At 42.4% G+C, this 16,726-nt stretch overlaps 1 protein-coding gene across 6 annotated transcripts in view; it reads right to left on the bottom strand.

Annotated features, from left to right (window-relative positions):
- LOC120897497 (maternal protein pumilio) overlaps window positions 1-16,726 on the bottom strand; it is a 148,211-nt gene that overhangs the window by 113,010 nt on the left and 18,475 nt on the right. For 5 of the 6 annotated variants that reach the window (XM_040302445.1, XM_040302444.1, XM_040302442.1 and 2 more), the window contains 5 exons: window positions 10,994-11,226; window positions 10,779-10,914; window positions 10,559-10,683; window positions 10,118-10,469; window positions 9,937-10,026 (listed from right to left, as the gene is read on the bottom strand). In XM_040302445.1, coding sequence (XP_040158379.1) covers window positions 9,937-10,026; window positions 10,118-10,469; window positions 10,559-10,683; window positions 10,779-10,914; window positions 10,994-11,226 — 936 coding nt within the window. The remainder of the gene's footprint in view (window positions 1-9,936; window positions 10,027-10,117; window positions 10,470-10,558; window positions 10,684-10,778; window positions 10,915-10,993; window positions 11,227-16,726) is intronic. The other variant, XM_040302446.1, reaches the window with a different exon arrangement.

Here is a 16,726-nt window from a genome sequence, read left to right on the forward strand (position 1 = left end):
TGCGTTGTGCAGTGTGGCTGCCTGCGCGGCAAACAATCAAATCAAATATTGCTTTTCTGTCCGACTGGGTGCATTATGGGTGGCCTCTGCCCATTGTTACGCTGCAAATCTACAGCCATCGCATATCTTCTGTTTCGCCAGCGAGCAACCAGACCAGATACATGGGCCAAATACATGGAAGAAGTCTTATCAGTACCAATACTTCGTGTCCCATCATGCATCAATACTCCGAAGTTTATAGGACACAGAGCACTTGTATTTCCTGCTGTCAGGATGATAGAACCACAACCACATGCAAGCGTTAGTTAATAGTTTAGTTGAAGCAACAATGAGTTCAAGTACAGGATAGCCCGAAGCCTTCCCTGGGAGATTTTCCACCAATGTTTTCCAATAACTGACAATCACATCTATTGAAGCCCTTGCTTGTCAGACACACACTATAAGCTATAACGGCTATAAGCGAATCAAATAGGTAACGATTATGGTACGCAATTTGTAGGATGAAATTTTGAAACAAACCCCTTATAACCAAAGGTTATTATTAACCTTTAAAATGAGAATGTTAAATCATTTGTTTTAGAGAAAATACTATCCATCAGAGACTATACAACGCCATAGACAACATTCCATAGACATTAGGACGCATTTGCAGCTAAGTTACTAACTAATCAATATCAAGGTCTGTATCCTGCTGAGGATAATAATTTAACTTCATCGATGTGTGATGCAATGGCAGCTGCTACCTTACATAAAGCTAAGGGAGGTGGCGTTTCATTATTTCCTACACTCACCAACAACTATCCTTGCACTTGAACCGAAGACGATTATGATTATGTAAGGAGCATGATGCATTTATCCTTCGCTGCCTCTTCACTCAGCTGGCATCCTGCTCCCTATACTAGCTTCTTCAACTTTGCTGAACGAACAGATGTACCTTCCCTGTTTCGACCATCCATGCTCTTCCATCCGCTCAACGTTTGATGATGATTTCGCAGAAAAGCTCCCAGAACGGAAACGTTCCCGTTCAATTTACTAAATGAAAACCGTTTCACTCTCACTGGTGTAGAGCTCGATTGGCCGGAATGTAGCGTTGTGTATATCACGTGTTTTTATATTCTGGCAAAAAAGCTATCCATTTCCGTCGATTGTTCGCAGCAATGTGCATTTCGCAAAACACAGGATGTGCAAGCTTGGGGTTGGGTTGCGCTTGAGCTGTAATTAAATCCGAATGACTCGTATAAAATGTTGTTCATTACACTCGATTGCAGCGATTATATTCACCACGAACGGTTCTCGGGTGGGGCCAAGTAGTGTGGTTGTAGCTCGTACAGCCCGTCAATCGCATCCCTTTTGTTGGGCTTTGCGTACATATGCATGTACGTTATCGTACGTGTATGATGCACATCCGCCATTCTTGTTTTGAGCCAAAATGAGCCACATTCACATTTTAAAGCAGCAGCACTACCTCTCACAGTCTCTCCAAAGCATTATCATTAATTGTTGCAACATTTTATAGCCCTCTACCACCACCACTACCTACACACCACCGTCCGTTTCGACCATTGTTCCACAGACGTGCGCCAAAAGCACACTTGGGAGAATCGGGACTGCCTGGACGACGCATTGCAATTATTGCCGGTAATATTAACAAGCGTGCAAATGTGGCGATGGTTGCCAGCCGTCTGGGCCGCGAGATAAAACAGACCCACTTTCACCATCAATCTGCCATAATTGTGCACGTGCCAGCTTACCACCGGTCAGAAATTCGAACTCCTCCAGCCAGCTACCCAACATTCTTCCCTCTTCTGCGATATTTGTCACACACACAATAGGAAGAACTCTTGTTTGGCACAACCTGGGAAGCCGGGTTAGCGCAAGGATCGAGGGCACGATTTATTCGGAAATTAATTTGTACAATTTACCTGCCCATCTATTGGGTGCTGGCTATTCCAACGAATTGACCTGGCGCAAACCCCGTGAAAGGTAGAAATTTTACTCAGCGATTCAGCGACAGAATCTGTATAATCGCACAGAGGCAAAAAGCTACGACTGGATAAGATGTGATCACTTCGTCAACCGTTTTACAAAACACACTTGCGAATTGAAACGCAATTCTCATTAAAACTTCTACCTAGGTTTACGGTAGTTAATAAGTATTGTCCTTTCGAAGAGCAAAAGCCCTATAATGGCGCATATAAAAAAGCACCTAATTGAAATTGTCTGTTGAAAAGTCTGTTGGTTGAAAACGTTTCATATCCTTGATGGAAAAGTGTCGTCGTCGGACAAGAAACTACCTAAGAAAATATTGATGCTGTACCTCTTTGTGTGGACATATTGAAGATGGGTTAGATCAGTATTTCACATTTTAATTATTATTAACTAACAACACTTCATAAATATCAATACTCCATTCAAAATATTTTAATAAAATTTTATTGAAAGTTTTTACCAATTTTTGGATAAATATTAATATTTGCGGGGGAATATATTCGGCTGTTTTGTATTTGTGTTTATGTCCATATTGTTAATAATGTACATATACATGTACACAATTATTACAAAATTTTTGTTTATTTTTTTTATAAATAACAAAAAAATAATGATACGAAACTAATACATATTTCTATTATTATTTCATATTGGTATGGGTTTTTTGTCTGACCTTTCATGTCAATCTTTTAGTTTTTAATATTGACCTCCTCTAACTCCTCTAACGAAGGTTACCTCTCCTTATTTATAAATTTTGTAGTTGTACACGTTAAAACACACCATTGTAAAAAAAAAATCGCATAAAAAGGAACAACCTACACGCGCACAGTCATGCTGAAACAACAGTCATGTGGAGATAAAACGCGCAATTGGAATGGTATAGAAGCTTAAAATAGGAAAAAGAAACAGTGATATAAAATCAACCATTCATACATATTCATACGATGCTTCTAACAACCAAGTATACACACACACCCCCATGCACGCATTCCGCCTGGCGAGTGTGTCACTGTTAGACGACAGACGTCATTTATCCATCCATTCGCTGCGTGGAATAGAAAGTCACGATATTGCGCGTGAACTATTCAAACTATCTATAAAACCTATGCTCTGCGCCCACCACCCCGTCGAGTTTTCGACTCATTCGTACGCCAAAAAAAAGCACCCGAATGAGCTCACTTGACGTTGACGCAGAACGCAAACACTTCAAGGTATCTCTTCCCACCGGAGCACTTGATTTCATATACACACGTGTCCGTAGTAACGAACTGTACCGCACTCGGGTCGTGAAAATAAAACTTTACCGTCGCACCAGGCACCGGTGTCCTTTCTTAGCCACACATTCTTAGCCACCCAACCCGGCGAATGGTGCATGCATTAACATACATATATGTGGCAATCGATTGGACCACCAGTGTACCCGTGGGGGAGGAGGGATGCCGTACACCAGGTACTGTGCTTCATCGTAGGTATGTGCCTTTCTGCCTCCTGATCTGCAATCCTGTGTGCAACCACACATCACATGACCCGTTTATGAGCCATTTAGAAAACGGACACATTGTGCGGGCTGCGCGTCGTTGATCGATTCTCGCGCTGGTAGCGTCCCGACGATGGAACGTCTGAAATTGACAGTCACTAGGCAGAATGTGTGCCTCCTCGTGTGTGCCGGAATCTAGGGTTTCTCTTCTTCTTTTGTGAGCGAATCACCCCCGCCCAGCCCCGTGTGATGTGGTGGGAAGCAACAAATGCAAACCGACCCAACAAAGAGTAAGGGGCCAAATGATCCTTCTTTTCGGACATACCCGAAGCGAACGAATGTCAATCAATCAATTCGAACAAACGGTTTATTGGTTTTGTTGCACGTATCCATACTGTACTTCTCTTTGTACAGTTTTGAATTTCGTAGACTCGTGTAGTTATGGCGACTGAAGCGGATTTCATCCAGATGCAAACGGATTCGAATATTTGAAATGTTTAATGTGTAAACAGAATCCGCTTAGGATTCTCGTTTCAATTTCAATTATTCCCCGATAGACTCGAAGTCCCTTCAGTCGTTATTGCAAGTTTGCTTAAATGCTGACGCAAAAATATCGAAATTATCGCGTTCGCTTTGGAGCTTTAAAACGAAAAAAAACAAAACACACGAACTCACATTCAATTTTCAGCTTGAAATCATACGATACAACATATACTTAGAAATGTGGCATGACACATTAGATAATGAATTTGAGCTAGTGCAGAAAAGAATCTGATCCCCAAAGGATCCATTAGACACTGTCGCCTAGTGGAAAGCAAACGCGAAAGCTAATCCGACCCCTAGCGTGCAAATTACTAATTGAGTAACTTGCTTTTTCATGCAAAACTTTCCTGCACACGATAAACTCGGCCACAATGTGCAGCTCTCTTTCGACCATTAACGATCGGGATAGATTTTTCAAAGCGACAACCGGACAACTTGGTATGTGCACACACATACGATCTGGTTCCCTCTTCTCTCTTCCAAAATGAAACACTCCACCAGGAAACATCCACAAACACGAATGTCACGCGTCGACAGTGCAACGGTTAGGAACGATGTGTGTGGCCTATTCGTTCTCCCCTCCACACCAAAGCGGTTCCTCCTCCTCCACCTACGCCAACCCATCACCCAAACGAGGAAAAATGTGTGTTGCATTCAAAATGGCCTTCAACGATGGAGGCGCCTGGTGGCTTTCGTTTGAAGAGTAACCCACATTGCAACCATCGCTGCTACCATTCCTGATGGTTTTGCTCCATTTTGCCGCCCTCGTATCAGGGCGCACTTATACGTATGTGTATCGCAGTTAGGGAGGAAAAGAGAGCGCACGCAAGGAGCCGTGCATGATGCAGCAAACACGACCCAGAAGCGCATATACGGGTGCTGCGATGAAATGTCATTCGGCTAAGGGTGTGGCAGCAAACTGATTGCCGGTACACTATTATGTTGTCCAACTCACCGAGGCGTTAATCACCAAACGCAACCCAAACAACGTTCGGCTTCCCTGTTTTAGCCGACAACATAACCGTCCTGCCGGGACGGTTTTGAAAAACGTTTGCCAGGCAAGCTAGAAGGAAAGCTCACGGCGCGTAACATTGCAGGAGGCGTTGTATAACATATTACAACATTTGCTAATTAATTCATCCACCGGTAGATAGTGAAGTTGGCCGAATCAATTTCTTCTTTCCCCCTTTTCTAAAAGTGTGTTCGTGTATGTTGGAAAATGTCATTATCATTGTCGCGCACACACTCTCCGATAGTCCACGTACCCAAACACACACGAATATGTTGTCACGGATCGATCGAAGTGTCGTAAATATCATCATCATTAACATTCTTCTTCCCCGCATAAAGTGTGGAGTCACAATCGATACGAGTGTAGGTACTCCGTGGTAGACACAAATAAAAAGCTTTTACCGAAACACTTCCATGACTAGAGAGACGCTTTTCTACCCCTTCCTTTGCCCCCCTGTACAGCGACAGTACTCCAGCGAATCAACATTGAAAGCACGCAATCGACGATCGATTGCTAAGCGCACCAGAGAATGTACAATATCTCTATTTTATGCACGGGACGGACACGCGGCATTTGATTAATGATACATTTTGCTCAAACCTATTCAAACACGTTAGGGATGGACGGAAGTACCTTTCCTTTGGAATGGAATGCATGCTTTCTCCCGAAATTGACATCAAATTAGTGTTCTCACGTTCAATATTTTAGGCAATAAAATTTGACCACATAATGAACACCGTTCATACAGCACCGTTGTAATATGACGAACGAAAATCAATCATAAACACATGTTTGGTTCATGTTTAATAGATTTTCTCAAAACAATATATACATTCAACTATTCTTTATAAATTACTATACAGCGGTGTACTTCAATTAGCAAAGAATGTAGAGTGTCAAAGCCTAATCTATGTTTTTTCATTGGCGAAAATATTATATTTCCACTGCATAATATGACAAATTCAATATAAGATACTTTGATCAACTGTGTGAGATTTGAGTTCCATTGTGGTATAACATTAAAACTGAGGTACAGTACTAGGCGTACAGAGCTTGATATCACAACTCTAAATCCACCAGAATGCTATCCTAAACAAACACCATTACAGCATTGTTCCATGGATGTAATGATCCATCACTGGATCCCGCATTATTCTCGACCCGGATCAAGTTCTATTCCACAATCAATCTTACTTGGCTCTTACGGACTCTCGTTGGCACTCGGACTCGTTGGGCTAGATGACTACCTCAAGGCCTTGCCAGTGTCTTTATTCTTATGAATCAATGCCAACTGGTGGCCTTGCCCTATGCCGCCCATCCTTTGGATTCTCCTCCAACAGAACAACGTCGTGTGTGTGTGTGTCCATGGTTCTTGGGTGGAAAATGGATTGATTAGACCTCATCATCTCGGTTTCCCTTTGCGAAAGGTGCTCTGTTGCTTGTTAGTATCGCCCCGTACAGCGACACCAGGAGGCAACGACTATGCTCGAGCCTTATGACTCATCCATTTAATTCTATTTCCATTTCAAATGAATCGGCCCCGCTCAGGACGTCTTTTGAGTGTGACCACAAACAGTGAAGCGATATTATTCCACACTGTATAACCCGAGGAAAACACAGTGTGGATGTTCCAGCCGATGCATCATGTCTTAGGTGCTTAGTTCAAAATTTTGTAAATTCAACAACTGCAAATTCTATTCCGCTACAAGAATTCGGAAGAATCCGAAATCAAACATCGTGAGCAGCAAAAATATTTCGAAGTTGTAAATGTTTTTCTCAATGTGAAACACATAAATTACAATATTTCATTATTCTATAACTTTTTCCAATCGTAAACAAAACTCCTCGGACGTACATTTACATAATCATTGTAATTGTAAGGGACAAAATTGACTTACTAAGTGCATCTAATCCTGATTGATGCGCAGAACATAGAGATCTTGTTCATTGCAAATATATTTTCCCTAGTTCTTTCAAAGACAGAAATCACACTATTCAGATCGTCTCGAGCAATCCTAACCCGGGTGACAAAATCAGCAAGCTTCGTCGTTCTAGCCAAGAGATCATCAACGCTGACAGAGCGAGAAACCATGCATATTTGTTTACAGTGGGAGTGATTGATGTTTAAGCTTTGCTCCACATAACAATTGGTACAAACGTCAACAGATAGTAGGGATGCTCCTTCAAATTATCATAATCCGATAGTAGAACGTAACAGTTGACAAATGAGAGCGCTGCTGTTCATGGCACCAAATTGATTGCTACACTAACATCACACTCCACTGGCCGTCACTGCAGTCCCGGGACGTATATGCACCTATCAACGTACACAAGAATTGTATTGTTGGTCCTAAAAATGTCCGACCATCTATAGTACCGTAACGATTTTTGATCTATTGAAAAAAGGCCCCAAACGCCTTTTAAATGGAGCAGTGTCACCCAGGTTGATACAAAAGCAAGAGTATGTGTGCCAACGGAACGAATAATGCGGACATTGCATCGTTTGCTTCGCTTAAAAATACATCCCCGATGTAGGTTGCGCAGTAAACGCCGAGGTGCTTTGTTGACCATCTAACTCCCTCACTCACGTGAGCCGTATTCGGTACACCAGCTTCACCCTTTCACTTGCGGAATCAGCTGACCCGTTGGAAAAATAGCAAATATACAGCCGTATATTTAAAAAAAACACACACACACAAACCGAGAAGGCTTTCTTTTCACAATGTCCTTTAACCGTTGCAATTGGGGACAAAGCTTTCCACTCTTGCAGTAAAAGCCTGGCCGTTACGCGTACTAGGTACCGAGCAGTCCACAAAAGTGGACCGTTCAATTCCGGTAATGGAAAAACAACCCCGTTAAACCTTGAACCCTTGTCATACGAAACATGGCCGGTTGCACGTTCCTTCGAGACTTGGGTCTAAGGCTTGTCTTGAACGTGGCGAGGATAAAAAAGTGGCTGGATAAGAAATTTATTGATTGGCGCAATGTAACCCACGGTCAGGGGAAATCAACGATATTGTCGTGCACATTTCGTCGGTTAAAGCTTGACAAATGTTCCGACAAGTGATACAGTATGGGGTGGCAAGCACAATCATGAGGCACTAATAAGAAGTACACAAAAATGCTGTTCAAAGAACATTCAGGATAAATTATGTGTAACAAAAACTTTTAAAACTAAAATTACATACAATACTTGTTTAAGTAACAGGCAAAAATAAAATCACAATGCATTGCCGATGAAATTTAATTTAGGGAAATGGCGAAGCTTAAAAATGTTAGTTTAACATTTTATGACAGAAAACAGTGCACATACTTGTAGAAGAGAACATACTTTGTTTGGTATATAATATCTTATGTTTATATCTCTATTTTATGAGACTTCTTCTTTTTCTTCTTTGGTACAACAACTTTTGTCGGTAAAGGCCTGCCTGTACCCACTGGTGAAGTGGGCTTGGCTTTATTGTTACCATAGCAGGATAGTCACAGTCCTACGCATGAGGGCACGGTCTATTAGGGGCTTGAACCCATGACGAGCATGTTGTTATGTCGTACGAGTGGACAACTGTAGCACCAGACCGGCCCTATACTGCCTTACCCTTTCCTCAAACTCAGTATATATTTATTTTATAACAATTCCACCATTTTTGCATGTGCAAATGTTCTAGAAAAGCAAATATTACCCTTTTTACAGTCTTAATGGTTGAGTTAAGTTGAGTTTTACAATATGGTTGAGAGTTACCAACGAATTTTGACAGCAAAAAAAGAGAAGAAGTTGTCTCTAGCCCGTTCGGCAAACCAAAGCTAAAGCCAACGCAAGTGAAACATATTTCCGTAGCATGTTTTTTTATCCAGCTTTATCTCCAAATGCGAAAAATGAAGAAACAGTGTTGTGGGTGATGGGTTGCAAACAACAGGGACAGGATTAAAATCTATGAGGGTATTAAATTACGTATCGTTTAGTGGACAAAACATTTCAACATGTTTTTCATTTAAATGTAACCAACAAACCAAATTTAATTTCTACTTTCACATTAGATTATACCTTAATCATCTTTTCTATTAACGTTTATTAGCATTAGCAACGTGCCGATATTGTACATGTTTTATTGTTTCCTTAATGATTGTTTTTGCTTTCGTTTCTTTGTGCAATTTAAGCCGAGAAGCGATAATGTTAGATAATTGTATTGAAAAAATATCCGATTGTATTGAATTGGTAATAACCCAATACAATAATAATAAACTATTCTGAAATATATCAAATGACTAGGATCAGCGTTGGTAATGTTATGCAATTAATTTAGTTACTAAACCCTCGTTCCAATAAAATAACTACCATTAAATAAGATATTTTGACCGAAACTCGCAAAATGTAACATACACGGAGATTGAAGATAAACGTTCTGTGCACGGTTCGCCCAAAGCGTAGATCTTAAGGACAACCTGGGCATTTAAATTTAGCATTTAAGTATGCGACACTAAAATATCTTTTCAAATCAACTGCCGTTTCATTTTGAATCATAAATGCTCCTTGTCGACGATGGCGCCATCTGTGTGTCAGAATACACAAACAGACATAGGGTGCACGCGTGCGCATTTTTTGTAGAGCTTTTCTAGTGATTCTTACCATATGGTCCTTGTTTTGAAAATAAATCGTGCACCGTCAGACTTTCTTACGAGTTTTAGGGTTCTTTGCTATACAATAATCAAATGCTTCCTTTAGATACAAATTTCAGCCAATCATATTAGCATTAAAATTTGTATTCGCTCTATGCATTATTACAAACGGCACCTAGGAGTGTGCCAATATCGTTTGTATCACGCATCAGATGCAGAGTAGTTTTGAACGTACATTATGTGTCTTTCTTAAATTATTCAAACCTCATTGAACAAACAAAACCCACAATCAGAAACTTACCTGTAGCTCGAAGTTATGCGGTTGCTGCAGCAGATTTGCCGGCGAATCTATTTGACTCGGTCCTTGTCCGTGCTGATTAACCATAGGGCTCTAAAAGGATAAAAAAGCACCCATCGAAATATTCAATCATTCCGTCCTCAACAAGCAACAAACGCAGATGAGTGATGCGTTAGTACTTTACCTGTGCAATCTGCGGTATGCCCCCAACGCCGTTCATCACATGGCTCTGCATTTGGTTCAGCTGGTTCAACTGGTTCAACTGGTTCATCGGATTCATCTGACCGAGCTGACCCATTTGACCCATCTGATTTATCATCTGAGGATGATAGGATCCGAGGGCGGCGGCTGCTGCCTGCTGCGTGACGTCGTTGCCGCCGGGTGCTGCAGAACCGAGCATATTGTGCAGCGACGGATGCTGCGGAAACCCGGATCCGTGTACGCCCGTTGGGTCCAGCATGTTCGGACGTGGCAGCTGCTCTTCGGCCGGCGACGGCTGGCGCGAGCCCGGCGTACGGCTTTGGAACGAAAGGTGACTATCGAGGATTATGGTTCGTTGAGCTAATCATGCGCAGGCTTTAAACGACAGCAAGCGCTGTTTACAGATCTCGTGAGATATACTTACTTGAAACCCTTATCGTCATCAATGCCATTAACCATTACAACGCCATTTGTACCGGGCACCACCTCCTCTTTCTTTACGCCATTCGTTTCAAACGGCGAATTTGCTTTGTCCTTATCATCAGAAGCCTATAACAAAAGGAAAGCAACATTAATCAGTCCAGCAACTTTGCCGGCAGCCCAGTAATGCCATTAACAATTCCGTTTACGAGCAGGAGTCTCACCTTGTCTCCATCATCAAACTTCAATCCCTTGAAGCGCGAGTCCAAGCTAGCCAATGGACTTTCCTTGTTTGTCGGGGAACCGCCCAGCACATATTCTACCATCTTTACACCTAGTCCTCCGGTCGAGTCTCGTGGGCTGAAACGTAGAACAGTTTTCGATTAGAAAGTGTTCACAAAATACATGTGCGTTATCGCAGTTCAGTGTAACCGCTTACCTTAGAATTCCCGTTGAACCAGTCGGATTGGATTCCGCTCCGTGTTGGAAAATACGTCGCGGTGCCGCCAAGATCGCATCGCCCTGAGATGACCAGGTTGAATCGCGCCATACCGGATGGTCAGTGGTGCCGTGCAGTTGCAGTGGTGGAAGAGGGCCAGTGGCAGCGGCTGCTACCTTGACGTCATTGGATCCTCCTTTCTCCCACAATTTCTTGGCAGTTGAAGTGTTAATCTACAACAAGATAAAAATAAATTTAAAAAAAAACAATTAGACAAACAAGTAGATTTCAAGACCGAACAACAAGTCATTAAAACAAGGAAGCAATAGTACACTACGAAGTGTTTACGTTACAAGTAGAGCACCATCATTCAATGTAATGCTTAAATAATCCCGATAATCAATTGGTATTCCAATTATTCATATGTTCGATAATTTTGCTTACAAGAAAAAAAAACAAAGCGTACAGCACACAGTCAGAAGCATATGAAATGTGAAAGAAATCCACATCCATGAGCCGGCGATGAGCCGCGTCGTGTGTTCACCTTCGCGCGAAATCAGTTTATTACCCGCTCTACGCAAAGCTTCCATTTCTTTGCTCTGTCTGTGTCTCAGCTGTCTGCAACAATATTCTATGAAACCACACAGCCAAACCTGCCATTTTTGTGTGTGTGTGTGTTTTTTTTTTTTTTTTGGTTCTCTGCTATTTGAGCAGCAAACAATATAGGCAGGGTGGTATCGATTCAAAAAGATAATTGCCATACTTTTGTAATTACTCACCGTTCATTTTGAACGTCAGTGTGTCGGAGTGAAATAAGTACAGTGTGATCAATGGAAAATTAACGCATACACCCTTCTACATACATTCGCGTGGCTGTTGTTTGCATCAAAATACATTATTTCGCAAACTTACAAATATTCAGATTTGAAGGCAAATGAATTCAGCGTAAGCGTGTAAGATAATTTTTGGTTTATTGTAAATGTTGATCTTTCTGAAGACGATATCCATATTAAACATTCATATGTACTGTACATGATTTGCCTCTCTTTGCCAAGTCTTTAAGACCAAAGAATAACATACAATATAGTTTTTCACAAAATAAGTGATTTCAGTTGCAGCTTCTACAGGCATCAGTGTCTCCAGCATAAAAGATGCTTCAAACATTCTGCAACCACTACACCACAAGCAAGCAGTAAGAAGTGTTGATTTTTTGCCTCTTCTTCCCCTCGGCTCTACCACAACACAGAAGCGAGTGTCCATGGTAGGTCATTCGAACGATGGCTATAAGTAACAACGAGTTCAAGTTCAGCGCATAATCGAGACGACGGCGCAACACATACTCGCATTGGTGCGCAACAACAAGGTGCCCTCCATTTTCTGCTCCGCCCCCCCCCCCACTCCCACAACCAGTAGTCAAAACCATCGTCGCAATATACGCTGCACTCCGCTTGCACTTCCCTTGTTTGGCACGGTGCGCTGCTGCTAGCGAGTCTAGTGTAGAGTATAGGAGAAGGAGTGCACACTCTAACCGGTTTTGCAGCGTACCATCATCAACGGCCGAAGGGATTTGGTTGGAAGAATCTGTGCCATTCCTAGCAAAATTGAGCCACTGTTGATGCGGTGATGAAAAACTCTAAGAGTTTGTCTAACAAGCTTTGAGGTCTTTGTATTTTTCTTACCTACTCGTATCGAGGTTCGTCAAAAAGTAACCAAAAATAGGAAAAGAGCCATGTTTTCACTTTGTTGTTTGACAATTCGTGAAGAATAAAGTAAACGCTAAAAGAACGCTTTTCCTTCCTTGTGATGACCTCGAGAAGGAGAAGAGATTGCATCTCAACCTTGGCGCGGTGCAACAGACGACCACACGAGACATGCAGTGGGCAAGCAAGCAACGTGATCTGCAGTCCAGCGTCGATTGTGGGTGAGAGGCAAACAATAAATAAAATAAAAGTCACGAAGGTCTTTACCAGGGATCACACGCCGTCAGCCCTCACTGATATCTCGGGTGTTCAGGTTTTTCTTTCGAAACACAGTAGTAGAGCCCTCACACACACACACTCATGACGTCCATCTTAATTCTGGGGTGTTGATTGTGGTTGTGCATCGGCGTGAATTAAGCCGCATAGGAAAAATTCACAATCGAAGTTACTCGTTTTGAAATAGGAGAGCCGCACTTGGACCGACTTCTTCTACTGCCATCAAGCAAGCATGCGAGTAGCTCTTGTGAATCGACGTTTTAAGCAAAATGATACATTTTCCACATCGAGTACAAAAATAATATAAAACACCAAGAGCTCCCTTAGCTTCAGATTATCGTTTATCAAGCACACCGGAGGCATTTTTGCGCCATTCCGCCTGTATTAACAAACGCGTCTGCATAACTGTGTCAATATTTCGTGTCATAGGGCGATTACGCTTCGCATTTTATCTAACCAACGGTAATCTATCTGCTGCCTATGCTGCCTTGCAGTTTGCTGTCAGTTCTCTCTCCAAAAATTATCGATTTTACCCAATTAGAATATGGCATATAATATTCAAAAAAGGTCTATATTTTGAGATGGTATGATGGTCTATATACGAGATGGTACGGTGTACAAAAGATATCCAGAATCTTGAATTTGTTATAGCAAAAAAAAATCACAGTATACCCACACCAACATCTTGTTCGAACCTCCCCCCAGGGACGCAAAATATCAACCGTACGGGGGCACACATATCGATTGAGAGGGCAGCGAACATTCTGAAGGAGAGCGTGCCGTTGCGTGAGAACGAATGAAAATCTCAAAGCGTCAAAGGTACAACAATGCCGGATAGGTTAAGAGCTGTTGCATTAACAATTTATCTTGTTCCTCGACGATCCGAACGTAGAACGTAGGAAGGATAGGTAGAGCAGAAGCATTATCCTTTTTCCCAACCAACAAGTCAAGGGTTGTTGGACCTGCGATTTTCCTAAGCTATCTCGAAATAGTAGATAACTGACAAAAAAAGTTAAATATCAAAAACGAAACACAAGCATACAGACACAAACTCGATGAAATAGTCTTACAAATATCAGTGGAATAGTGTTCTAAGTCGATGAAGCCGACCTAGCCATCATCTGGTCACGAACAACACATGAGAAGCTTTTCTTACCCTTGAAGTACCACCATATTGGGAAATGACACGAAATTGGATGCGAAGAGACACATATACGCAAAGGAGAACCAATGTCGTGCATGGTGGTGGCTAGTAGAGTAAATGTGTAATTACCAATACGCAAATTGAATACATATTTTATGAGCAAGGGTTAATTTTAGGCTAATACATAATAAACAGTAAAAGGCTTTTAACGATATTGCACAGCATCGATATTATGAGTGGCAGGGCATTTATAAATATATCTTCCCTAATCAAACAACCACTCACGTATCAGTTACTGCCATACAACCGTTTCGCAATTAGAATACGAAACGCTCGAATTTGAAAGCGATGCGACCATAGCATAGTGGATGAAATTCTGCTCCGGCTATTGTTAGTAAAAATAGACAACACCCAATACTGCACAACACGCGAAGGAACATACACCGGGCGCAATCAAAAGCCCGGAAAAGGCGAGCTTCGTTATACCAAAGCAGCTTAACTGATGCAGCACACAAACCATCACAACACGGTGAGCGGTGGGTTGTTGTTGATGCTGGTGGTGTTGTTGCTGCTAATGACGATGATGATGAGGATGATGAACCGGCTCACCCGGGTTTTGTGTTATGCTCACCCTCTGTCATCTCTATCTCACGTCGGCAGTTCGCTCTTGCGCTGGGATCCCCGGTACGCTCTCTCGCACGCGGGCCCTTTGACGCGCGTTTTCTGTTCTTCAACTCACTCGCACTCACTGCGGTGGTAATGTTTGTCGTTGGTTCGTGTTCGCTCCCGCACGCATCTCGGTAGAGCCGGAGCGCCGGCTGCCCGAGCTCGCGCGTTTGTCCGGCCTTGACTGGAGCTGGTGGAAGCCAAAAACCTTTTGTTGAAGAGCACCAGCAGCACGAGAGCCAGTAGAGGTACACCTCCCCGTACCGGTCAATGGCAACAGAGCTACCACCTTCTCCAGCCACTGTCGGGTTTGAGGCACGAAGTCGCATGCCGCATCCTCTCACGCTGGGTTCGCGGATTGTCTGCAGCTTCCACACCTATCCACACACCTGCTGCCCGTAGCACCTGGCGCCGCGCGCCATGAGAAAACACTCGCGCGAGCACTGGCCACGGCAAACACGCACACGGACGCCTTTATATGCGCAACATACACGCCCGGAGGGAATGAGAAAAGAACTTGGGCCCGTACTGTCGACGGCGGTGTCTCGGGGCAAATGGTACATTAAAAGGCGAGCCTGTCATTTTCACTGTGTTTTCCAATGACTACTTTACTCGATCGGCCATGTTTGGCGCTATTGCACAATCGCGTCCACATGTGAGGAGAGAAAACGGCTGCTCTTTTGCGCTAGGAGATGTTCTGAAGTCAAAAACGCAGACAAACGCACTAACGCTTAGCACGTTTGTTTGAAATCTTTCGTTCAATCGTAAATGCTATTTTAATTGAAAACTAAAACTCTTGAAACATACATTTCGCTGAATGTAAAAACTACTATTTTAGGCATTTTAGGGCTGTTATTCCTGAAAAATAGCAAAAGACCTTAGAATTCATCATACAGAATCTAACAAACCGAGCCTTACTTGTTAAGTTAAGTAATGATAAGGACATAGGAAGACTTACTACGTTCTTAATAATTTAAAATAAATTATAATTGCCAGCGTATTAGGAACATAATCTATTTCCTAACAGCAATAGCACATCATCAAAACTGTTGAAGCGCATTCATACGCAAAATACACACTGAATATGAGCAATAGGCAAACATTTTTCGCAAAGGTTGTATTAATTTATATTTAGAAAATTTTTAATAAAGAACTGTCATAGTCGTGAGCATAATAAAACATGTGGAAATAATCAGCATGATATTATTCGAGTTTGAAACCTGAACAAATAACATTATAAACAGGCAAAGTATAAACCATAAAGACAAACTACAAAATGGCCCAAAGAGGGCTATATTAATTGGATCAATAAGATGGGCAGCAGCAGCCAACGAGCGCAAAAGTAAAACAAAAAGTATTCTAATCAAATCACAACCACCAAATCCGGCCCAACGTTCTGACCAACACAAAAACAAAAAAGACACACACGCGCGCGCAAGAAATCGTTACGCTTTGCTGCGTTCCTTTTTGCCTGGTGGCCGCCAGCAGCTACCAAAGCAACGGGCGCCGCCTGTCATTGTCCTCGTTATATGTGGGGGGGGCTTCACAAATGGTGCAAAAACCCCGGATACATAGCCGGTGTTTAACTTTTTTTGCGTGATTTTCACAGGCGCACTTCTGACTTTTGGGAGCGGTTGCTAGCAGCGAGAACCCAACACTTGGTGCTAGGTTTGTTTTAGTCTTCGACATCAGACCGTGGAAAGCATGCATTTTCTTTTTGATGAGTTTAGAGTTGAGCGAGCCAACAAGCAGACACAGCGCAGTGCCGTGACGAATTTTTAATCAACAGAAGCCGGCCTCACCAACCGATGTGGCTGTCTGTGTCTCACAAGCAATTAAAAGATCATTTGGGTTAAACAAGGCAAATGAAAAATCCCTCAAATTAGACAAATGCTTGTACAGCTCTCCTTTGAAAGCTTAATATCAAATTTGGCTACTTTTTGGATT

This window comes from Anopheles arabiensis, chromosome 2, assembly GCF_016920715.1.
Source record: "Anopheles arabiensis isolate DONGOLA chromosome 2, AaraD3, whole genome shotgun sequence".
Taxonomy (NCBI): Eukaryota; Metazoa; Arthropoda; class Insecta; order Diptera; family Culicidae; genus Anopheles; species Anopheles arabiensis.